The sequence below is a fragment of the Xiphias gladius genome, chromosome 10 (genome assembly GCF_016859285.1).
Source record: "Xiphias gladius isolate SHS-SW01 ecotype Sanya breed wild chromosome 10, ASM1685928v1, whole genome shotgun sequence".
NCBI classification, from domain to species: domain Eukaryota; kingdom Metazoa; phylum Chordata; class Actinopteri; order Istiophoriformes; family Xiphiidae; genus Xiphias; species Xiphias gladius.
Genome location: NC_053409.1, coordinates 27,131,626 through 27,156,826, shown reverse-complemented (window position 1 = coordinate 27,156,826; position 25,201 = coordinate 27,131,626). Strand labels below are relative to the sequence as shown.

Below are 25,201 nucleotides of genomic sequence, written 5' to 3'. Positions count from 1 at the left end.
GGGAACCACGTATGTGTGTCAGTGTTTGTTCTGTTATTCAGCTGAAATGTGAGCATAAGGGTGTTAGATGTGTGTCAGCAGATCAACAGGCAGCGGCTGGTTATAAAAAGTTCATTTATTTTTACATTAGAACAACAAACAGGTTAGAGAGCATCAGGAGGCAGAGAGCATCTATCAGTCATAAATAAAGACAACGCAGAGACTTCAACTAAATAAATACGCAGCGGGAGGGGGGGGGTCGGCAGCTGCAGCGGCTCCAGTGTAGTATCTGCAGCTGACCCCGACCCACCCAGACACACACATACACACACGTACACACACACCAGAGGAAAACAGCTGAAGAACACAGCCAAACGTCAAAGTCTAAAATACAAAAACTACAAATCCACAGAGGCCACAGCAGCTCGGGTTTAGAAAGGAATAGTTCGGCTTTTTGGGAAATAGTTCTGTTTTCTTCTTGTTTCTTTGAGTCCCTGATATCAGTCTCGTGTGTCCTCGATACGGAGCTGAAGTCAGAGCTCTACAGGTGCTGGTGCTGGACTTCTGCCGGGCTAGCTGCTCCCCTTGCTTCCAGTCTTTATGCTAAGCTAAGCTAATCACGTCCTGACGATTGTTTTAATGATCAATAAATCTGCCGATTATTCTGTTGATCTCGGACCCTGAGGTGATGTTTTCAAACACCTTTCTGTGTTTGACCGACAGTCCGCAACCCAAAGATACTTGGTTCACTACAACGCACGACTGGGAAAAGTGGGAAATCCTGACACTGGAGAAGCTGGAACCATCAAATGTTTGGCATTTCTGCTTAAAGACGGACGTCAACGATTAATCGATTATCAAACCAGCTGTATGTCACTTTTCTTTCACATGACTTATCGATTCGTCGACCGATTGGTTCTGACTCCAGCTCTCAACTGAACACACAGAGGTTTTTCCCAAAACGTTGAACTACTCCTTTAAGGCTCGCTCCATCAAACCGTGCGTTTAAGTTCCTGAAGATAACAAACTGAATGAGGTCAGGACCGAATTTAATGTGACGCCTTGTGTCATCATGGTCCGTTTTTGTCGACGCTGTCAGAAATGCGTCTTTTCAGTTCTGTTTAGAAGTGAGCTCAGTGACAGCTGGTGTTGTACTGGACGACATTAATCTGAGGGTGTTTCTAATGTTTCTTCCTCCCTGTTTTCAGACACGACGGGGGTCAGAATACTAGGAACACCTCTGACTATAACACAGTCCAGTACAAGACCCCCATCACGTACAAGCTCAGTGAGAAAACACAGAATTTAATTAACAACAAAACCCAGACTGTACAGGTGCACCTCTCAACGTGGACACTGATCTTTGTCTGGGGTCTGATTTAGAGCCGGTTGGTCCTGATATTTTCTGTCAAGATCAGTAGTTTGATTAAATGTTGATCACATCAGAAATGATCTCAGAATCTTTTTTCTCCGGACTAACTGAGACCAGGGCTTCGGTTCCTTGTTTTCCTTGTGTAAAAATGATCTTCTAAGACTGAGGAGAAGACACGAGGAGCCATGTGTTGATGTGTAGTGCTGACCCCGGAACAGTTCGATATCCAGAGATAAAAGATTATCAGGTTGTGAACCTTTGAGTCTGTGGCTGCCAAAATTAAAAATGAACTCTCTGAATCAAACGGTGTTTTCATGTTTGAAAAGTTCTGGGACTCCAGAAAGTCTTGACTGACTGACTGGAAAATAATCCTCAGATATAGATGAGGTGTTAACTAATGATTCTATCTGATGAAGGTCTGAAATCTTAAAGTGAGTACAAGTGAGACAACAGTTGCGGGATATTTGGTTTCTTCCACACATTTAAAAACATATGATTTCCACCAACATGAAGAAAAAAAAAAAAATCCAACAAAGAATCATTTTCAGTGAAAAGTTCGAAGTAAAATGGACTTTTCAGTTTCACAGTCAGTCAAACGATGTGCAACCTAGAGCTGAGAATAAATGTGCAAACTGGACTTTTGAAATCTAATTCTGTCCCGATTTCCGATCGTTTCTGATGAAGATGTCCTTTTTGTGGTCCTTTTCACAATGGCTCACTACGACAGGTATTTACGGACGAGGAATATCTTAATTTTCTTTGGGAATATACAAAGCCCACAAAGTGTTTGCACATGATAAAACAAAATACACCTCTCTAGTTTTTTTCCTTTCAGAGTAATTTTCCAGTTCAGGCTGCACATCGTCTGCCAATTTAAGCAAAGTCTGTCATTCAAAGTCTATCAGTTTTAGTTTTGGTAGCCTCAGACTTCCATATAGACCTGACAATGAGCCTTAAGCCCCCGTAGCCTCCGCGGCTGCCCTGCTTCAGTAAAACCCAGCTGCACCGTCATAAAACATTTTTCATTCAAATCAAAAATTTCGTCCCTGAGCAAACACAAACGGCCTGATTTGATTTTTTTTAATTACCAGTGCAACGCTGAAGTTTCTTTAGTGGTTTTTGCTTTTCTGGATGAAAGGAAACATCAGATGAAAACTGCTGGGACTCTACTGTCTCTACTGTCCTACAGCACCACAGGAATGTCTCTGTGCTCCTTGTCCACCGTCTGTCCTCACAGACCAGAGATAAATGCCCTGAACGTCAGCAGGTCGGAGTAAATCTACGCCACAACTTTTCTACGGGTTTATGAACTCACAGTAGCTGCAACTTTTTTCCAGAGGGTTTGTTTTTTTTTGTTTTGTTTTTTTTTTTTTTTGTGTTTTTTTTAAGAGGGAAGCTCCTGATCAGGTGAGCAGGTGAGAGGGCGGAGCTCACAAAACATATTGATAAAGAGTTGACAGTCCGTCTCAGGTGAGCTGTAACTGAAACTAGCTCAGACTCCTGAGCTCAGTTATATCCCTGTGTAACTTTAACTGGTTTTAACATTAATTTAATGTTTGGTTCCTTTTTAATGTTGAACTTCATGACCTTTGACCCCCGGAGTCTCTTTCCACTCAGCTTCTATTTGGGTGTTTTTGTGAACGACGCACTGATGATGAAACGTTGTCCACTGGTTCAGACCGCTGTGGCCAACAGCTTCTCTGGGGTCAGAGGTCATGAAGGAGCAACCCTGGATTAATATCAGCACCGTGTACGTCTATCAGGGGAAACAATCTCCGCTTCTACATCTCGCCCACTTCCAGTCCCTGGACCAATCAGAATGCAGCAGAGTGGACGGCAGTGAGGTAAGAGGGTGCGTTTGGTTCAGTGGCGGGAGCGTTTGGCGGGCGGGGCGGAGCTGCGCTCCGATAGGCCGAGTCTGCCGAGCTCCGAGTGGAAGAACTGCTGCAGGCGGTGACCGGCCTTCGCCTCATTAGTGTGACGAGGATTATACTGAAGACAGTTAGAGAACATCAACTCCACATCTGAGACGTACTCACCTGGAGAGACAGAGACAGTAAAGACATTCAGTCACAGCCATTTCTCACGTTTTCAATCAGAGGGAAATAAAAAGGCAGTCGTGTCCCTGGGTTTATTGTTCACCATGTCTGTCCTATGCGCTAAATGTGTCTTGCAGTGCTGGACATCACCGATTGGTCCAGCACGCTAGCGTTTCCGCCGCATTTTTAAAAACCTCCAACTGCAAACGTTGTTTTGCTTGTAGTTTGTGTGATGTTCCCGGGGCCTTGGCCCTGCTGTGGAAACGCGAAGCACGATACGCCAGGGAAAGCTCCTGGACTTTAGTTGCTGGACATTCAAGTTTTAAGTTTTAGTGGAAGAGCACCTTCTGTCTGTGGCTCTCAGCTCCGAGCCCGGAAATCTTTAACACCACCTCACAAATATATTGTTTCATTTTTAAAACAACAAGTGAACTAGAGCTTACACACTGAGTTATACCAAACTTGCTTTTTTTGACACTTGACATATCTTAGTAAGAAGGCTTTTTTTAAACTTTTCCCCCGCTCACTTCAGCTCTCAGTGGATCATTGACGTCCCTGTTTCCTCACCTGCTGTCTGATATTCACAGTTGTTGACTTTCTCTCTGATGGTGCTGAGAGCGATCGGCTTCTTGATGATGTCATAGTAGTCGGGCACCTGCGGACGGGTAGACGGACAGGTAAGCTACAGACAGTTATGCATTTTCAGTGTGTGTACGTACCGTACGTATACGCGTGTTTGTACCTGAGTCCTGGACACCAGCTTCATGAAGGGCCAGCTGTCTTCATGTCTGACGAGCTCCACGGTCAGCTGTTCACAGGCCGACAGCTCATGGACGCCCTGGTTCCTCCCAGAGGAGCGTCGGCTGGAGGAAGACGAGGACGAGGCGGCGGAGGAGCTCGGGGGGAGGACAGGTCTGGAGGGTTTAGGTGGGGGAGCAGCATCTGGGGGAGGAGCAGAGGAGAGAGGTTACTATTGATGCTTACTGACTTTATTGGTGTTCATCTAGCGGCAGGGTCCGGTTCAGAGACACAGGTGTACTGAGTTACCCGGATAACTCTGCTGGTTAAAACCCAACGGGAGGGTTCACTTCAGTCCGTGTTCTGAACTGAGCAGGTTTCTGATTTTTACAAGTTAAGTGTTCCACATAAATGCGCCTGGACCAAGCAACGATTTCCACCGGTCAACAGGTGTTTACAGTGTGTCGATTGGTCGTTTACCTGTTGGCAGCCTCTTGCGGGACTCAGTTTGACCAGGTGAGGTTTTCGTGCTGCCATTTGGTGCCAGGATCTCGTGGCTCAGGCGGGCGCTGTTCCGACTCCCGGTGCGAGGAGGAGCTTTACCACCGGACGCCACGTTGGGTTTCGATGTAGGGGGTGTGGCCTTTTTACCTGAGGACCTGTGAGGGAAAAAGGACGGAATCAGCGCAGTGGAATCAGGACTTCAGCAAACTGGGATCAGGGCTACAGCAGATACTGACTTGGAGGCTGATGAGTTTTTCCCTGCCGAAGCGGCGTTGTTTTTGGGCGTGGTCTGTTGGCCTTTGGGCGTGACCTTTTGGCCTCGGGGCGTGACCTGTTGGCTCTTGCCTTTAGGGGGCGGGGCCTGGCTCTTCTTGGTGCTGCAGACGTTCAGAGAGCAGAGCAGCAGCTGCTGAGTGAGTCTCGTCTTTCTGCTTGGACTGACTGATCTGAATATTTCCACACTCACCTCACTACTACTTCTTCGTCCTCCTCTTCTGACTCCTCCTCTTCTTCTGACTCCTCGTCCTCCTCCTCCTCCTCCTCAGACTCCTCCTCCTCCTCCTCCTCCTGTTCATCCTCCTCCTCTGCCTCCTCCTCGTCGATGGAGGAGCGCTGACGGGACGGGACGCGGCTGGATCTCTGCTTGGGTCGACAGTCTGGACAGAACCAGTCGCCCTCTGGAACTGACTGAGACAAACAGAAGGAGCTGGTAAACTACTCAGTTGTACTGCTGCAGAAGAACAGACAGCATGTGTTTAGTGCTGGTAAACTGCTGATACAGACTCAGCTCTTTCCAATAAGGTTCCAGCAAACAGTGGGTATTGTATGTCGTTGTGTCCCCCTGGTGGACAATTTTTGGCATTGCGCTCAGCTGAAACTGTTGCCGAGCGAGAGGCTACGGTCGTTTAGCTTGTATTTGAGCTAAATACTTGATAGACACCACGACTAGCTGTTGTGGTGGCGCCGCAGACGGCTAATTATAAAGCTACAACTTGCAGGAAGACACAGATTTAATACAAATGGTATTTCATTTCTTATAGGACTGCGGAAAACACGGTCTGAGGGTTGTTTAACATCATTGATCGGTTTTTATTTTCCTTTGTAGTTTCAGTTTTACGAATCCTGTACCTGAGAGGAAGAAAAGTACAGTAAGGGATCAGTGAACTTCACATCTGCCCGTGACTCTGCAGAAGCCAGATCCCCATCAGGCTAAGTGTGAACTCACTCACTCTGAGGACAGAGCAGTGGCTGTTAACTGTTGTCAGGGACATTCGGAACAAGGCCCGACAAGGTGAGGTGTGTATGTACCTTGAGGCGGGGCCTCAGGCAGTGGGTGTGGTGTCCGCGGTCGCAGCTGTCACACAGCAACATGTTGTCGGCGTCTCCTTTGCGTCTGCAGATGCGACAGCGAGCGTTGAGGACGGAGCGAGACCAGAGGACGCTTCGCTCCAGACTGGACAGGTGGACAAACACCTGAACACACACACCAGCATGTTGATCCCACCGCAGACACAAACAGTCTTGGTTGTCTGCTTTCTTGCAGACTAATAGAAACCAACATCTTCATTTTCACCAACAACACCGTCAACATTTCTGACAGCCAATCAGAGCACAGTCTTCACCTTACATAATAAATGAGTCGTGTGTTTTTCTGACCTGAGACAGACTGGAGCAGGACTGCAGAGACTCCCTCCATCGCTCCAACACCGTCTTAAAGACTCGACCGCTGTCACTGCCATCTGACGGACAGACACACAGAGAGGCTGATTTTTAACAGTGAACAGGCTCCTCCGATGGGGACATCAGAACCGTTCACCACGGAGCTGGACCTGATGATGACGATGATGATGATATCTTTACAATTTCATCTTCACTGTCTCTTATTATACAGAAGTCATACCATCACTGGCCTGGTCCTCGTCCTTCTTCCTGCTCTTCTTCATCTTCTGCTCTTTCTTTGAGTCTTCCTCACCTGTTAGGGGGGGGTGGTAGTTGATTGACATGTTAGGTGCAGAGCGTGAACCACAGTGACCACTAGAGGTCGTATCTGGACATCTAATGTGATTTACATCGAGTCTGTTCAGAACCTCCCCTCCCTGCTGACACACCCTCCCAGACCTTTCCGGGCCTGCGAAGAGAGACTCACCCAGCGGAGCTTTGAGGAAGCGTCTCTCGATGCCTTGCTCGATGTGAGCGAGGGCCTGAGCCAGGATTCGTACCGAGCTGCTGACAACCTGAGGAGTCCCGCTGCCGCTGGTCCCACAGGCCGCCGCGTTGTCTGACCTCAGCTCCTGGAGTCTGACACACAACACCCACACGTTTTACATATATGAAAAATACAAGTCGCATGTAACGCACACACACACACACACACACACACACACACACACACACACACACACACACACACACACACACACACACACACACACACAGAAAGCTCTAAGCAGAGGAAAACAAACAGGAAGCAGGATGTTTGTCAAGGAGACTTCAAAAAAATGTACAGCTCCTTCCTCTAGCGACGCCCTCTAGCTGCAGTTAGTCTGAACTAACTGAAAATGAATTCAGGGATTAACTGTCAGTGACAATTCCCGCCTGGTATTTTTGGTGAGAAACATTTTTTTCATTCAAGGCCCGGTAAATTAATGCAACCTGGACCCAGACAATTAGACAATTAGAAATGATGAATTCATTTAAGTTTGCTGAAGTTTTCTCTTCTAGCATCTTGACTTGTCCCTGTGAGCTGAGGACCTTCCTCCCGTAGCAGCAGCAGTGACAGTGTTTGACTGAAACTCCACTGTTAGTTTAGAGGCGGAGGACGTCTCCTGACAGCAGCGGCCACAGACACAAACGCGTCACATCTCATGTCACAGCCTGCAGCTGCCGAGAGACAAGATTTAACACTGTGGTTCGTCACATTTCAGACCTTTTAATACCGTCAAGGAAGGTAGGGAACTGAATTCAATGCTTTTTAAGACTTTCCAGGTCCTGCAGATACCCTGTTACGGCATGTGAACCTGAGTGAGCACTCAGCCTCTTCTTTTTCTGAAATAATGTATATATTGAAAACTATATTGCAGTTGCAGAAGTGAGTAAATCACTGACCCTTTCTACACAAAATCCAAAGCCTCTTCAGTTTGGTTTGAACCAACTGGATCAATTTATTCCCATTTATCACCAACTTCAGCTTGTCTTCAAGGATTTGATCAGGAAACCGTTTGAACTACCTGGAGTTCAGAAGCATTTTAGTGAATCAGAATCCTCATCAGATATATTTGTGCTCAGCTTTAAATAACTGAACCTCACAGATTCAGCGGGATGATGATTTGTTGCGTGTGAAGTCATGAACGAGCTACAAAGTAGAAGACACCTGAATGTTTTCTACTTAAAGAGCAACGAGCAGAAAAGATTCAAGAACAGTTTTGTTACCTGGATTTGATGTTAGTGAATATCTGATCAGTATTTTATCAGTGGAACAACGGAACCTACTGGACTCACCAGAACTGGATACTGAACACAGCTCTAGACTGACTGGTACCTCCCTCTACCTCTGTGTCTGTGTACCTGTCTCTGGCTCTCAGGTGGTTCGAGTCCACCTCCATGGACTCCACTCGTTCGTTCATCCCTCCGTTCTCTCTGCCATCAGAACTAAGCAGCTCGTAGTTTCCTGCTTCCAACGCCGCGCGCCACACCTGTCTGTCCATCACCTGGACAGAGAGAGGGAGAGAGTGAGACGGGTGAGTCTGAGGTTACCTGCTGTGTCTGGTTCTCTGTGATCATCAGGAGGTGCGTTCATACCTTCAGAGTTCCCAGAGTTCCCTGGTGGATGCGATCCTCGATGTCCAGCAGCAGGTCTCTCAGTCTGACCTCCATCAGAGTCTCAGCTGCAGCAGTGCATTCTGGGACGGATGGGGACGACTCTGAATCATCTGGACAACAGGACAGGTGTGAGATTACAGTCGTGCCAGAGGTCAGTGATACCTGTGTATTTACCTGTGTGTGTTACCCGTGTGTGTGTGTGTGTGTGTGTGTGTGTGTTACCTGTGTGTGTGTATTTGTTCCTGTCACAGTTCTGCAGCAGCTGTTGCAGCCTCTCTCTCTCCTGCAGCAGCGCCTCCTTCAGGCCGCTCTCTCTGTGACCTCGAGGGTTCAGAGCCTCGATCAGCTGATCCACCTCCTCCACTGAGCTGTAGAAAGACCATTGGTTGGGACGGTTGACTGGCGGGCCGCAGGTGTGGAGGGGGGTGGGGCTTGATCTGGCGCCGTACAGGAGGAAGGTTGTGTCATGAGAGCGCTCTCTGAACACAGGAGCTCTTTTTACATCTCAGAAACAGAACCAACATAAAACTGTGAGACCCACCTTCCCCCCTCTGTCTCCTCCTTGACGACCTTCTCGTCCTCCATCTTGGTTGTGGCATCCGGTGCAGGTTTTGGGTTGGGCTGCAGCATGTCCTCTGTCAGGCCGAAGCAGTCGTCCTCCACAAACAGAGCGGAGGCCGAAGGGAGGAGCCAGTATCGGCGGTACAGCCGGTCTCTGCCCAGAGGCAACAAGCAGGTGCAGGCCGCCGCCTTCTGGAGCCGCTCCTGCAGCTCTCGAACCTGCGGGGCGAGACGAACGGGACGATCGGACCACGCACTGACTGCTTCTACCAAGCTCCTGTTCTGTGGTTTGTTGTTGCGTGTAAATACTCCACACCAAAGTGGGATTTATAGTCCCTCCAAACTGCATGTCTGGAGGTACGATAGCTTTGAAAACCCCCTCCCTCCACACCTGTCCAATGTCGGGTCTCTGTCCGACAATTTCTGTCTCTTTCTGAAACCAACCATCTGACATTCAAGCTCACCTCACTCAGTGACTGGTCAGCTGTGCCAGGCTTCTTCTCTCTCAGCTCCCTTTTTCCATTTGTAACAACTATTCGTGGCACTTTTAACTGAGCGTAACACTATGAATGTCTTCCAGGAGAGACTGTCTGAAAATATTCACCATTTTCCCAGTTTTTATACGATTTCACAATATATGTTTGGGAGTTTTTCCTCCCCGGCACCAGCCTCTGACTGGGGAAAAAAAAAAAAAAAAACCAGACAATTAAAAAGGACAGATTGATTTGTTGGCTCACTGGTGACAGGGCCAACGGGTTTATAGCGATGATGCTGCTGAAATAAAACTCAAAGACTGACTTAACATGTGATGTGCATTGTTTTTGGAAATATGACTCATGATATACATAGTCTCTAGTAGGGTATGATCAACTTTTTTCCTATGGTGTAGTGTTTAATAAATAAATAAATAAATAATAAAACAAACAAAAAGAAACAAAAATCGCAATAAATAGTAATATCGACTCGCAATACTTAAAAATCGCGATACATGTCAAAACAACACCAAAGTATCGTGATAGTATTGAAAAATATAAAAATCTTCAATGACTGTGGCGTCTAACATCTTGTTTTTGTCGTCACAGAAACAGTCGTCGTATGTCACACAGAAGTGACGTTGCTTTACCAAGCGTCGACCGGCTTACGTCATTCCAGCGTTCCTATTGGCAGAGTGAATGCAGACAGAAAAAAGCCCTGGAAGGTGCGTAGTTCCCGGGGGAGGTCCCCAGTGGGCAGAGCCTCTCAGGGAGTGCCCAGAAAACGCCTCTAGATATCACCTCTCAACAAGAACTAAATATCTGTTCATTACAAAGAGACAAATAAATGAGCCAATAAATGATCAGATGTGTATTCAGTGTTTGTGTTTCTGACCTTCTCTTGCTCTTTCTCCTGCTCCTCTGCTGTCAGGCTGGACGGGGGGCATGAAGGGGGTTTGGGGTCAGGGGTCATCTGTTGTTGTTGTTTTTCTTTCTGGTTGACTTTAGCTGGAGGAGAGAGGAGAGAATCGTGACTCGGCATAAAAGGAGAAAAGAATAAAACCAGCTGAGGAAAGATTTAATGTGAAACACTTATTTTTTACCTTTCATCATCCTCTTGTTGTTGGATGGAGAGTTTTGCTCCTCATCTTCCTCAGTGTGTTGTTCTGCAGGAGTCTCGCTGCAGACAGAAACAACATGTTAACATCCTCACACACGACCACTTGTGTTACTGATCATTAAAGTGTAAGATTTAACCACAACTGGAATGACAGGACATCAGTCAGATACTTTTATATTTACTCGGTTTGTTAAATAACGTAGAAATCACATGTTGACTGACCAAACTGACATTTATCACACCGAAGTTCATGTAGATAAAGGGTTAAATAAAATGAGTCTTCAGTATTGTTCGATGTGTTTGACCTTGTTTAGTGACTTAGACTCTGCCTTCAGCCTCTACACAGCAACTGATGCTTAAAAGAACAACTTATGGCTTTATTAACAAAATCATGAGCAAAACACCAAACAGAACCAAAAACCACACTAAAAACAGACTTAGAGTCTTATATCAACACAAACACACAACATACACAACATCATCCCACTTAACAATTTAAATAAGCAACAAGACATTGAAGTGCACAAAAAAGGGGAAGCCAGATCCTACTGAACATTTACAAATTTGTCATTATTATATGAGAAACTTGGCAATCTCTCCAGGTAATTACAAGTAACAAATATGATAAGATTCATCTTCCTTCCCCATAGTTTTCATTTAGTTAAATACAAACGTCTCTTCAATGTCCTTTGAAAGATTTTTGCCTTTTCTACTTTAGGACATTTATCAGTATTATAACATTTTTCAGTGAATGATTAAAAGAGATCCACGATGTCACATTGTTGAGTCCACTGCTCTGTCAATCTTTCCTCTACCTGTTTGATTGGAGTCCTCCCTTCATCTCCTGTTCCTTCAGTTTCTCCACTTTTTCCTTCAGCCTCTGCTCCTGCTCTCTCAGCTTCTCCTCTTTACGAAGTCGAACCCTAAAGAAGAGGAGAGACACGTCGGGATTCTCGTCAATTTCAAACAATTTGAATTTGTTTTATTCCTTCTCATTTTTACCCTGAATGAACTTCAGTTTGACGTAGCTGTGTGTGTTGTGTGTGTGTGTGCACATATATTGTGTTTACCTGTGTGCAGCCTCCTCTCTCCCTCTGCGGTGTTGTTCGGCTCTGATCTCCCTCAGTTCCTGTCTGGCGGCTCTCTGCTCCTCCACACAGTCTTCAATCAGATCTCTGCTGGACGCCAAAGTCAGCAGTTTCCCGACCAGAGCCTGCAGGATCCTCAGCTTCTCCCCTACACACACACACACACACACACACACGATCAATATCTATCAATACACACTCTTCTACACATACAATACAATCAGTATCTATCAATAACTGTTTAAATTAATCAGTATTGATTGATGACCTCCGCAGGGCAGGAAGCGCCGTTTGATCATTATCTACTGATTCCTGTAAATAAATGAGATAGTATCTGATTGGTTGACTGATTGCTGACCTGGCATCAGGTCGTACACCGCCGTGCACGACAGCCTCTTCAGCAGCAACGGTTCCGCCAATCGCAGCTCGACGCACGGGTCATCCATCAGAGTGAACCCGCCCTGCTTCTGGTAGCGGAGCTTGGCGTTGCCGTGGTTACAGTCGGCGCCCGACGCCAGGATGTGCAGCCGCAGGATTTCTGACAGCGTGCAGCTGTCCAGGTCCAGCTGCTTCAAACTGCAGCCCTGATGCAGCTGGGGCCACGCTGCGGCCAACGAGGCGACGGCGCTCAGAGCCGACCGAGTGGGGTCACAGTCGTCGTCCAGGGCCTCCGACAGGTCTGCACACCACAAACGCTAATTAGACACGCAATAATGTACACAGACAGGTCATATACACCGGCTGGCGTCCATGTGTCTGTCAGGTCAGAGCTATGCACTATTAAAAGTCTCCAAAACGAACTTAAAATCTGTCCGTCAGGCTGTTTAACTTCTGTCCAGGTGTGACCAATCACAGCTCATCAGGGGGTCACATTTTAGTGGAGGTGTAGTCAGTTATAGGAGACTCCGAGTGAGGCCCAGCCTCAGTTTTATACCATCGTAATGAGGACATTTTGTCCGGTCCTCACACCTTCAAAGGGCTGTTCAAAGGGTCAGACCTGGTTTTAAGGTTCAGGTTAGAATCAGGTTTAGGTTTGGGGTTAGGGGCTGGGAATACACTGCGTCTATGAGGGTCATCACACGTCGAAAAAGAGAAAACGTGCGTGTGTGTGTCTCTGACCTTCGGCCTGGTCTTTGACCACTTCCTCCTGCTCCTCGTCCAGAGCCTGAAAGATGGCCGACAGGAAGAAGAACAGCAGCTCACAAAGAGGCCCCTCAGGATCAGAACCCACCAGAGCCTCCTCTAGAACCTCTGTGGAGAGACAGAACATCTGTTAGAACCAAAGCAACTTAAAAAAAAACCTCTAAAGAGAGCAAGAACATTGGTTTAGAACCAACGTGACATCTGGTAAAAACAGCACAACCCCCAGAACCACAGCAGAGAGGGAGAACCTATTAGAACCTCTATTTGAATCCCTAACAACATTTGCTGAACCGCTTTTAGAACCTCTGTAACAATACACTGAACTGGCTGAATCTTTATTTCAGACTTTTGTTGAAGTCCACTCAACCTGTAGAACCTCTAATAAAACAAATTCAAAATTACAAGAACCAGCTGGACCTCAGAACCAGTTAGAACCAGATAATCTAAGAGAAACTAAAATAGTGCAAAGACAACTTCCAAAGTCTCCATGAAAACATATAGAACATTTATTAAATAAAGATAACAGTAACCTATAGGACCTCTCCTACATCCTCCAGAATGTCTCCTGGATCTATCAACACTTCCTGCCCATCATACTGGCACAAGACCAAATCCTCTGCACCAGACTGAACAAGAGTAGGAGCAGAATCCTGTATAGAACCACAGGGTCCTTGTCCAGTTTGTTCCAGTGGAGTGAAAATAAATTACGTTCTAACCCAGAGAGATTCCATCAGGGAACTCGTCCTTCAGGTCGAAGACCTCCCCGAACGCCCGCAGGAACTCCAGAACCATCAGAGCTTCTCCAAAGAACTCTGCTGGAAGACGAGTTCTCACTGGAACCGGACTGGGAAGCTCCTGGAAGAAGCAACACACAAAAAAGATCCAGGTTCAGGAGTGTAGAACACTTACAGGTGTGATTGTCAAGTTTTACTGATTCTGTCTGGCGCTGAGAACACTCATCCATAACTAATAATTCAAAAAATTCAAATCAGCATTTTAATTGTCAATGGAGCAATGAAAATCAATAATTAGGTTTTTTCTCTTTATTTTTTCTGCATAAAAAAAATGTTTTGCATGTGGTTCTTCATCTGATTCCAGTTTTAAATCCACGGTTCTGTTTTTATTAATATCGTCCTGTGATACACATCGTATGAAACAGTCAAGGCTTCCATGCTTCGTTACCATGACGACATTGTTTGTGTAGGGAAGTTTCTACGGTCGACAGAAAAATCCTCCTGCATCGATTTTTCTCATTACTGAATATTTGCCTGGATTTATTGATCCCTGATCATTGATGGTCCCGGTCCTGCATGAGTTGACAGGCGGTGCGTTCACTGACCTTCAGGTCTTCACATTCCATGTCTTCCCTGGGTTTGTTCCACAGTTTCAGTCGTTCCGCGTATTTCTTCTTCTCCTCCTTCAGCTTCTCTCGTTCCTGTAAATGTGAGCCCCAAAACCATGTCAGCGTGTTAATAGTCAGATTTTATTTTACATACAGACGAAGAAAGCTCAGAAAACTCACCCTCTCCTTCTCCAGCTTCCTGCGCTCCTTCTCCTCCCTCCTCCTCTGCTTCTCCTCCTCGAACTTCCTCCTCTGCTCCTCCTTCATCTTCTCCTTGTCCTCCCTCTCCCTCCTCTTGGCCTCCTGCGCCTCCTCCTTCTCCTTCTTCAGGCGAGCTTTGTCCTGCGCCGCAGCAGCCATCTCCTCCCTCTGCTGCAGCAGCTTCAGCTTCTCCTCTGCCGCCTTCAGCAACGACAAACTCGCCTGAAAACATGAGATGCTTTGGTCTTCGGCAACATCGATCAGAGATATGTTTACTTTATTGATCAGAAATATCGAACTGATCAGACATTAAACTACAAACATTTTACCTGGAGAGATACACAACACATTAGTAAGGTGGAGAGAAAAAGGACTGACAGCTGTATGCACACTCGTAGAGGGAAAAACCTTTAAAACTTGAAACTGAAAAACTCAAATGGGAGTTTAATTTAGAAGTTGGGGACCTGTTCAGATATTTACAGCTAAGACATTTATAAGATAGAGAAATTAAAACAGGAATATCACCAGAAGGTAACGAAAAAAAAACAAACAAAAAAACCAAACGGGAAATGGGAGCTAGAATCGAACGTTAAACTGTCGAACAGTGCTCGGCAACATGTGTGTAGAACACAACTAACTTCTACTGGCTCTATGAGATGGAGGGAATTCTGACGGAAGAATTTAATCCACTTTTTTACTGCACCCCAGATTAAAAACGAAACAAAAAACTCATGGCTAAACAGCAGATGAATGCCACTCACTCACATGTTTTCTGGTCATGTTTAGAACTAAAAACTTTCTGGGACATTGTTATTCAGATCCTTGAGGAGATTTTATGTTACCAGATTCCCTGGGGCCCCCGGATAGTGTACGTGGGCCTGATACCCAGGGGCATAATTCAAAAGGAGGACATCTCACTCTTCCTGATACTTGCATGTAAAAAGGCCAGCACGAGGAGCTGGGTGAAATGTGACCCTCCAAGACCAGGACAGATGCTGGAGAAATTGATCCATCATCTGAGGACTAAAGCAGGAACCCCTGAACGATTCCGGGGAAAATGGACCGAATACACGCCCTGCTGGACAAACTACGTGATGACAGCTTTCTTTAATTACCCCAAGAATCTTTTTCTGCATTATGCTCTGAAAAAATAGTTTTCACATCGACGGACATCGGACAACATATACGCCGATGCCGATATATCTGTGATAGGCCGATATAAATCTGTCGGACTCTCGTACGAGGGACGACTTTATTGTCAGACCGGCGCGTTCCGGCTCGTGGCCTTCATCAGGTTCGTCGATGGTCTGACAGTAAAGTTCTTCTTTATAGTAAGAGTGTTGCTGGAGTTTTGACCCCTTCAGTTTGGTTCTTTATGGACAGCAGGTCAAAGGTCAGCCTGTCCTCTGCATACTACACACTAACTAGTTTTAGTATATAGTGAATTTGAATGTGCTGTTGATGGACAATATTCACAAAAAGGACATGGAGGAGCTGCTCACAGCTGGAAACGAATGAAATTAAAAGTCTCCGTTTGACGGACGTCGGTATACACTGGTAAAGCGTGTTGATATCTTTATATACTAACCGCTAAAACGCTGCACCGGACAGTTAGTGCGTGGTACATATTTGGGACACAGTCACTCAACCACAGCCATGGCTCTCACCTGTCCAGATGAGCCACGCCCTCCACCTTTAGAGGGCGGGCTGAAGGGGAACAGGGGGGGCTCATCGGGGAAGAACTGAGAGAAGGTCTGCTCAGACAGCTGGTACTTCATCACTGTGGAGGGCTGAGACACACAAAGACACGTCCTTAGCGAAGCTTGATGAGTACAACACAGCAGAAGATCCATCGACGACACAAAAGATTTGTTGGAGTTTTATTTTGTGTCGGACACGGGGACCGAACAGAATCCCTCTTGGCAAGTGCTGCCATTCTCAGTGTCCTCCCAATTAATAAACTTTATTCAACATTGTTTCAATAACACTCTGCCTTCTGTCTTTAATGGTTATTTCAGTACGTTGAGCTCCGTTCATAAACCAGGAACGAAACTAGGAACAGTTGTCAACCAGCTGCATTTCCAACAACTTCAGTTACTGACCTTCTAATCTGGAATGCAACCGCCAGTAATTGTGTAAACCTATCCCCAGATGGTTTTAAAAACTACATTAAGAGATTCATCATTGTCAACTTTTAGTACCTTTCTATTCTGAATAATATTGTAGGTTCTGGTTTTCACAGACGAACACATGAATACTGAGAGTAGATATTTTGCTGTTGAAATATGAAGCTGTTGTGATGATGAAATCGGAATCTCTTCTAGAGGAGCCAAACAAAATGATTTTTGGATTTTTGGCTCTGCCTGCAAATCTCTTCTGACTGTATGAATATTAGTTTCTGCTTTAACTTGTCATAGTTTTTGTTTGATCTGACTTTTTGTGTTTAACTACTTTTTGATATTATGCAAATAAACAACCAACAAAACAAAGACACACAGCCTGACCACACAGAGGGGATCTGGTTATATGATATGTGAGGTTTCTCGTGGCATTGTGGGTAATTTTGGGATAATGTTGTTCTTACCTTGAGTGCGATGGTCCCGTTCTGAGGTTCACAGTGTTGTTTGAAGAGCAGCTTCAGTCTCTCTCTGGACAGAGTCGTCTTCCTACGACTGAATGAACAAACGTCTGTTATCACCCACCTCCTGTATAATCTTAATTGTAGCCCAACTGATACTGGGTTTGAAAGTTAAAAAACAAAACAAAACAATAACGATATTTTGGGCTGATATGGTTTGTGGGCTGAATCTTGATACAAATTCCTTTGATTTTTTTTTTTTTTTTTAGCGAATACTGACATTTTAAAGTGTAAAAATGAACCGCTCAGTGGTCTGTGGTGAGACACGGTTTCTAAATGACCTCAAAACTAGTCTGATGTTTCTATTTTGACATTTACTGATACTGACCAACATATAAACTATTGCAGATGTTCACAATAAGCTGATATCAGTCGATATATCGGGCTAAACCTAATATTAACTTTGGAGGTTTTACAGAGCAGGAGCAGCCACTACAGTAAATTCTCAAGTAGTGTCTGGGGCCTTTTTAAACTCAGCGGCAGAGAGAACCAGACTTTTATTTGGACGGGCCCACATTAGAATCGGGACTTTGTCTTATTTCCCCAGTTACTGCAAACCCCAAACTTCCTCTACGTTTTCCTGTTGTCTTGATAAATTCACTAGTTCAGCACTAAGAGCCAGGTCATGCAGCCATTTCCCCTGAACAATTTTAAGCTAACATGAATGAAACAACACTTCCTCCAGAATTTTCACATTAAAAGTGTTGCAGCCTGCCCTTCATAGTTAGGCTTTTATTGTGGAAAAAAATGAGAGACCGTAAGAATGAGGTCAGAGTGTCTCCAGGTGAACTTCTCACCTGATCTGATTGGCTTTGACAGTGAACGGCTCACTGTGTTTGTCCTTCATCATCCTCACTGTGTATTTAAACACTGACGGACTCAGGGGCTTCTTCTTCTTCCTACTGACACACACACACACACAAAGAGAATCATTTTAGACATGACTAGTAGTGCAGGTTGAGCAGCTCTTTTCCCCTCACCTACACCCTCTGACCTAACGACCAGAAGACATTTGACCTACTGACCCGTTGACCTGTGCTGTGGAACTCTGGAAAGCGCTGCCCTCGTCGTCGCTGTCACTGATGACGATGGTGTCGCCGTCAGCCGGCTTGACGTGGCCGTTAGCAGTCGATTCTCCGTTAGCGCTGGAATGAGGAGAGTGAACCTGCAGGATCTCGCACACGTGTCTACAACACACAAATGCACACGCACAGAGAGTGATGACAAAGGCAGAACATCGGCGCACACACACACTGGGCCTCTCTCAGTCTGTGCTCTTATGAAACATCATCAGTCCCAGCCCAAGTACTGTTCACGTCCAGCCAAGTCCAGATGACCTGAAGAGGTCTCACTCTGTCTGTTTTATCAGGGCTGAATGTGTGATGGCGGGGCAGACAAGTATCCCAGCATGCTTTTCACATCAACCAGCGGCGATGGCGATTTTGAGCTAGACTCAAAATAAATGTAAATGAAAAGAGGCAGTACGGTCCGTGTTAAGTTTAGTTGTATTTTTTAATGTGCATTACAGATCGGATAACAAGAGTCATTTTTACCACATCTCCCTGTCGGTAATGTTATTTGTTCTATTAAAAAGACTGTTTGTGGAGCTCTGAGATTATTCTGTTACAGTACAGTCAGGCACAGGTATGCTGAAGCTGAGCTGCTGGCCAATTATAAACCGACTGTCCTCGGGGGTTTGGACTCACGAGTTGAACTTGCCAAGAACACGAGTTCGAGGCGCACTCTGAATTCGGGAAGGTCTAAACTGTCACCTGATGGTTACAACTCTTCTGGAGGTCAAAGGTCATTAACCCTTTTAACCTAGGCTTTTTGCTGAGTCTTCACTCCCTTTATTCACAGGCTTTTAGCAGAGTCCCTGCAGGTTTATCCAGGCATGTCATATATAGTTATTTAAAGGATAGGTTGGGGTACTCAGACATGCCATCATGGTTTTTTACTGTAAATGTTATAGGACAGTTTTTATCATACAGTAAATATCTGTATATGAATGGACAGAGCAGAGCGTCAGTGTTCGAGCAATATAAGAACCATGTTGATGAGACATTCTGAGCTTTAACAATGTCAAAAACTGTAAAGTATAAAATTAAAGTTAATATGACACTCACTGTGTCTGATTTTTTTCTTTTACTTCTATTTAAGATAAATGTGTTTGAAGTTTTGTTTTTGGAAGTACAACGTTGCTGTGGATGGGGCTGGGTTTTTTAATTCATTAATTAATTAATTAATTTAAAAAAATCTGATTCAAATTGATCTTCATTTGAATGATCCGATATCGATTCATAAAATCCCAAGATCGATCTTTTAATATTTGCCTTCTACAGTCTGTGGCCTATTTTCCCGTGGAAGCGTGAAGCTTTAATCCCGCCAGTCTGGCGTGGCCAGCCTTCTCTCGCAACGGGATCTGGCCACACGAGAGACAAATACATGGCGGGAGCTGCTCCACTGAAGGCACCACCGAGCCTAAAGGCAGATGTCTGGTTGCATTTCAGCTTTAAGAACTGTGAAGACAGCGAAGAGCTGGACCAAAGCAAAGGCATATGTAAGATGTGCAAAATGGAGGTGAAATACTGTGGAAATAGCACAAATCTCCGAAACCATTTAACGAGACGTCACTGAGATACGCAACCTGAAAAATGTCCGATCCGAAACAAACCCCACTGGAGAAGGCAAGTTAACATCCAATTCTCAACATGCCCAAAGAATAACTGCGTGTGTCATACCTTTCATATGCAAGGATATACGGCCCTACAGCGTTGTTGAAAATGATGGCTTCCGAAGCCTCATTAATCCACTAGAAACACACTTTGTTTTACCAACACGCAAAGATCTCATTGAAGTGGCAATCCCAAACCTGTGTGCAGATGTGAAACATAGCGTCTCACACACACTTTGTCACATCTCTTCTGTTACATGTTGCATTTATTTAGTGTGTATCCCGACCACTGTAGCTGACGGCACAAAAGCTTCGTGAGGCGATCACAGCAAAATGTACGTCTTCCTGAAGTATTAGTGATGTTTACATTAGTTATAACTTATTCACACTTGGCTGCCTGCCGATTCGATTTTAAAATCTAAGGTTGTCTTTTATGATACAGTGAAGATATGTACACATGCTTAATATATTGGATTTGTTTACCTATTCAGGGATATTGACCTGACGCAGAGCGTGTGGTCTCTGCACCACACAGTTTCTGCACTAAAGAAAGCAGTTGTTGTCACTTGTTGGTCATGTTAAATTAAAAGTACATTAATGGTTCATTCTTAATGTAAACATTAATATTTTTAATTATGCACCAGGTTAGAGGGTTCTTTGTACATTTTACAGCCTTAGTTCTCTGACAATCCCTTCAAGATCATAGCAAAATTGGCATCGTAAGTGAAATATCCCTTAGACCAAATCAATACTGGCTGTGGAGTCAGTTGCTGTGTCCCAAATCGATGCTAAAGTATACACCAATTCTATAAAGCATGTGCTGCAGTGTGCTGTTTAAGCAGAAATAAACACACTTAAACATTTTATATAAACAGGAAATAATACATCACCTCAAACGAGCAAGTTAGACTACACAAATACAAAACAAAAGGTTTAATGTCTAAAGATTTAATACTTGGTGCTGTTTCAGCACCATCCACCATTTTATTTTATTTTTTGGCGGGACCACAACAGCGGGGCCAGCCCTATGAATGTAAATGTCTCTCACTGACAGACTGAGTAATGAAGTTACGCCATTGGTCGGCCGGCCAAGTGTTGGCGGTTCCCCATTGGCCGTTGCTCTTTCAAAGTGAATTGCTCCAACAGTTTCTATGGCCTCATCAGGTGGTTGTTTACAGGCAGTGTTGCCATCTTAGCACCTTTGTCGCTAGATTTACTGACTTTTCAGACCCTTTTAGTGGCTGTTTTTTAAATAAATATATATATAAACAAGAACCTATCAACAAATCTAACAACTTTCTGGACAAACCTTGGCTACATTCCGTAGAAGAGCGTCTGAGGCTTGCGTTGCCCCACAAGCGTCAGGTTGGGCTTTCCCTCCAAAGGCCACACCTCTCTACGCGTCTCATTCAACTGACCGCAACTGAGAGCAGCTTTATTGGGAATTCGCATTGCATTAAAAATAATGTATATGTGAGCACAGAGAGAAGGAGAGAAGCAAACAGATAAATGGCTGAAACCGGCCGACACCAGGCAGACTGCAATATATGTTGCGATAACGTCATGAATATGCTAATTAGTGTATTACGTCATCTGGCGACATTTAGCGACTGTTCCAGCAGGCTTTAGCTCCTTTCCATTGAAAGTAGTTGTTGGGGTTCCACACCAGTTTCCAACTATGTCCTCAGTTTCACAAATCGACCACACGAGGTCGAGTCATGTACTGGTTATGACCTAGTCTCCCTTACATCCTTTGCATTGCAGGAGAATAGTGTCTATCATCAGCACACTTCAAAATCGACAGGATTTAGTTGGAATACTGACTGGTTTACTAACTTTATTTAGTCATTCTCAAAAAAATAAATAAATAAATAAACCTGCCTAGAATCAGTGTCAAGTGGATTTGGGAAAATGCTTGTTTACTCTTTGGAGACTTGTCTCCATTAAATGTTGCTGAATCAGCTTTGGTCAGCTCCTGCCTGCAGTGTAGCCCTGGATGTTCAGACAACGTTCACTGGATCACCGTGACACTGACGGAAACTTAAAACCAGGAAGATTCTGAATGAAGTTCTGCGGCCTCTTTACCCTCTGGTTTCTAAGTGGCTTTCTGGAGCTTTATTGTGGCGGGACATCAGAGATCACGATGTCTTCAGGAAGTGAAAGTCACACTGAATCACATCAACACAGGTTTCATGTCTACGTCTTTAGATCTGACTCAGTTATGACTGATATTTTACAAAAATACTCAGTACTGAAGAAAACTCAAAACATGATGATTTCTAGGCAACTTCTGAAGCCACAAAGCACATTTATCTGCAATGGACATCAGATATATGGATATGTAAAAACATATAGTATCGTGTCTATGTGTTTAGATCCAACCCACTTATGACTGAGAAGGAGAAGTAAGATTTGTTAAGCTATTTGCGTTAATCAGGCTCAACAACTGGGGTTTTATGTGTTATTATTCTATAACCGTACAGCTCAGTCTGATGATGCTGACAGTCCCCTCCCCGTGGTACCTGGCTCCGTTGCGTCCTGTGACGTCCACCGTCTCTCCGGGGAAGAATCGGTCTTTGACGAAGGTGTAGACGTCCTCACAGAGCTCCGTCAGTCTGCAGCGTTGGCTTAGAGCAGCCAGGTGGAGGAGAGGCAGCACCAGAGACTGAGGGAAGCTCTGAAGACTCTGCTTCGCCCGCCGTTCGCTCTCCAACGCCTCCAGGTAAGTCAGGCCTGCTCGACCCGTCAGAGCACAACTCCACACCAGACTGTTACACAGGATGGTCCTCTCAAAGAACTCACTGAGGAGGAGGAGGAAGAAACACAGTTACTTCAGGGTCGCACATAGACCTAGTTTGTGTGTCTCGTGTATTAGCTTTACATTCTGTCTCACAGCTCAGCAGCAGCTTTTCTAAAAGATAAATCCCTGACGATATCTGAAAAACCCGGGTGGTGGTTAAACAGCACTTCCTGCAGTTCTGAAGGCCTTTTCTGAATCTTTTGAAATCTGGATCAAAAATATTCTTTCTGCTGCAACATAAAAAGGATTTTTAACACAATTCTCAGGTTGTGACTGAATTTCTGAAAACAGGAAATAGAAATTACATGTTATTGCTTGATTTGTACAGCCAAAGAAAAGTTACATTACGGCATATGAAAATACGAAATGATGTGAAGAAATACTGACAAATATAACTGATAAGAAAAGTTTACGGTTGACTACTTACAAGTCAAGGAAGGACATACAGTCAATCCTCAGTCAAAGCTGTTTGCTAAGCTGCAACAATTAGTCAATTAATCGAGTAGTCAATCAACAAAATTAATCAGCAACTACTTTGAAAATTGATGAATTGTTTTAGTCATTTTTCAAGCTACAATACAGACTTCTCAAAGGGGGCAGTTTAAAATTTGACAGCAAACTGAATATCTTTGGGTGTCGGTCGGTAAAAGACATTTGAGGACGTCACCTTGGGCTGTGGGAAATGATAACAGGCATCCTAAAGGCAAAACGATTGATCAAGAAAATATTCAGCAGATTAATCGATAATTGAAAGAATCAACCCTGTGGATCACCCTCTCTGCAAACGAGAAGACGCTGTCATATCCCCACCTGGATTAAGGACACACCACTTGGTGTCCACGCCTTGATGTGGTTTCAGTTTCCCCCTCTCATTTGCAAAATATACTTAAGTTGTTCCAAATAAACCGTGAGGAGATATGAGCAGTCACTCTGTACCCAGATTTGACTTCGTGTCGTGGTTAATTCCAGGTCAGAAGAGCTGCAGTCAAGTCAGAGGAACAGCTGATCACTTTGATTGATGTTTTGGCTGAATTCCCATCACAAACTGACCACTTCCCCTCTGGTGTTTGACTCCGACCGAACTGTCCTGAACTCACTCCCACCCTGTGCACTGCTAAAACGGGCGTAGCTGCCCTTTGAGTGCACCTGAGCAGGTGTGTTGAGCAGTGCAGACTGACAGCAGGCCTGTCCTACCGAGCTAACGGCTAACACACGCAGAGCTAACCAGCAGCTAACAGCCGCTAATCCACTTTAGCTCACTTAGCTAGCTGAGTTAGCTAAGATTACACCTGCCCCGACCTGTACGGTCCACCTCCAACACCAGCCAGGTGTTGTAACCTGTCTGCTACCTGCGAAGGCGGAGTTGGACCTGTTCCTGAGCCAGCACAAGTTTTAGTTTTCTTCCCGAAGAAAGTTGGCTTTTGTTTATCTTGTCTGGAAGTTTGCCAACGGACCAACTGTCAGTCAGGACATCATTCAAACTTCGCTCCGCCGGCTCTAATGGCCCTTTAACCGGGCCCACAGGTGACACACGTTACCCGAGGGGTACTCACTCGTAGGTCCTGAAGATTTCGTGAGTGATTTTACAGAGGAAGACCTCCTCGTCCGGCCGCAGGTCCGCCGGAGGTCTCTGTCGGATGAAGGCTTTTCTGTGGAGAAGCGGCATCTCACAGCTCCGCTTCCACCGGCCACACTCTGACGGGAAAAAAGGAGGGAAACCGGGTCACAAAGACCGAAAATCAGACACAAACTCGGACAGAACACATCAAAGTCAACCCTCGGATCAAAACCTGAGTCCCGAAGTAAAAGTAACGGAGGGGAAACCGAGCAGGAGGAGCGAGGAGGAGAGCGGGTCTTTTGTTAGACTCGGTGATAATCTCCCCACATGGAAACGTGCTCCTCACTGTCTCAGCTCACAATATTCAAACTGTCCGAGCCCCCGACAACGGAAACACGGCGTCCACATCCACCGACACTCGCTCCCGCACAGCACAGACGGCTCCCCGACGGGCTTTACCGAGTTGTGTAACGATGAACAGATAATCCGCGGTACAAACTGGAGAAGAAGTCCCCGGGTAGAAACCACCTCACTGGCGGCTTGTTGACCAAGTTTTCATCCACTTCAGGGGCCGAGCCGAACCTGGGACATTTCAGCGTCTCGGCTCGTCCGCCGGTTTTAGACACCGACAGGCGGGTTCCCGGAGTCTGTGCAAAGCCGGTCTGTTTGGGCTTTCGGACAAATAATAAGCGTAGTAACAATAACAAGAATGATGATAACGGGGCTGCAACTGACTGCATGGCCCGTGTGCGAAAACAGTGAAAAAGTTGCCTTGTTTTCCCGGTTCCTTTGAAAAAGTCCCAAACTCCCAGATAGTCCGTCCACTGTGATATGAAATGGAACAGGACGAAGCCGGGAAATTCAGTCAGACTTTCAGGGTTGTGGTTTGCGTTTCTTCTGGAGTAAGTGTAAGACGGCCCCTGGAACCAAACACGGACATAGATAGACGCATAGATTCATGTAAAGGTCCCATTTAAATGTTATGATGGTCAATTCGTCGTGTTTCGTGCGCTTATTACTTGTCAACTTGTCAAATCATATTAATATCTGCTTGTTGTTCTGTTTTATATTTATTATTGCCTTTTCATTGCCTTCAGTTGTTTGGTTTGCACTGGTTTGTATTGTCTGTACTCAAGCGTTTATCTGTCTTTT

General features: G+C 45.2%; 1 protein-coding gene and 1 long non-coding RNA gene across 4 annotated transcripts; one reads left to right on the top strand and one right to left on the bottom strand.

Moving 5' to 3' along the window:
• Nucleotides 1-115: 115 nt before the first annotated feature.
• On the bottom strand, nucleotides 116-25,099 carry baz1a (bromodomain adjacent to zinc finger domain, 1A). Of its 3 annotated transcripts, none has more exons than XM_040137530.1 (30): nucleotides 24,282-25,099; nucleotides 24,045-24,186; nucleotides 22,214-22,492; nucleotides 18,043-18,204; nucleotides 17,815-17,919; nucleotides 16,964-17,051; nucleotides 16,047-16,169; nucleotides 14,359-14,601; nucleotides 14,176-14,271; nucleotides 13,553-13,691; nucleotides 12,813-12,944; nucleotides 12,052-12,372; nucleotides 11,676-11,841; nucleotides 11,421-11,528; nucleotides 10,589-10,665; nucleotides 10,381-10,493; nucleotides 8,993-9,231; nucleotides 8,674-8,888; nucleotides 8,431-8,561; nucleotides 8,197-8,339; nucleotides 6,779-6,930; nucleotides 6,533-6,604; nucleotides 6,289-6,371; nucleotides 5,941-6,105; nucleotides 5,099-5,319; nucleotides 4,869-5,009; nucleotides 4,609-4,787; nucleotides 4,133-4,332; nucleotides 3,958-4,045; nucleotides 116-3,390 (listed from the first exon to the last, which is right to left on the bottom strand). In XM_040137530.1, exons 2-30 carry the CDS (start codon nucleotides 24,155-24,157, stop codon nucleotides 3,215-3,217), a joined length of 4,470 nt encoding a protein of 1,489 aa, XP_039993464.1. In that variant the 5' UTR covers nucleotides 24,158-24,186; nucleotides 24,282-25,099; the 3' UTR covers nucleotides 116-3,214. The 3 variants fall into 3 exon arrangements, with proteins under 3 accessions (XP_039993464.1, XP_039993463.1, XP_039993465.1); XM_040137529.1 differs by having other exon boundaries at nucleotides 24,509-25,098; XM_040137531.1 differs by having other exon boundaries at nucleotides 17,815-17,916; nucleotides 24,509-25,098.
• Nucleotides 5,191-6,822, top strand: LOC120795542. Its single transcript, XR_005708241.1, has 3 exons — nucleotides 5,191-5,341; nucleotides 5,738-5,923; nucleotides 6,032-6,822. It is a non-coding gene; the product is annotated as an uncharacterized LOC120795542 (long non-coding RNA).
• Nucleotides 25,100-25,201: the final 102 nt, after the last annotated feature.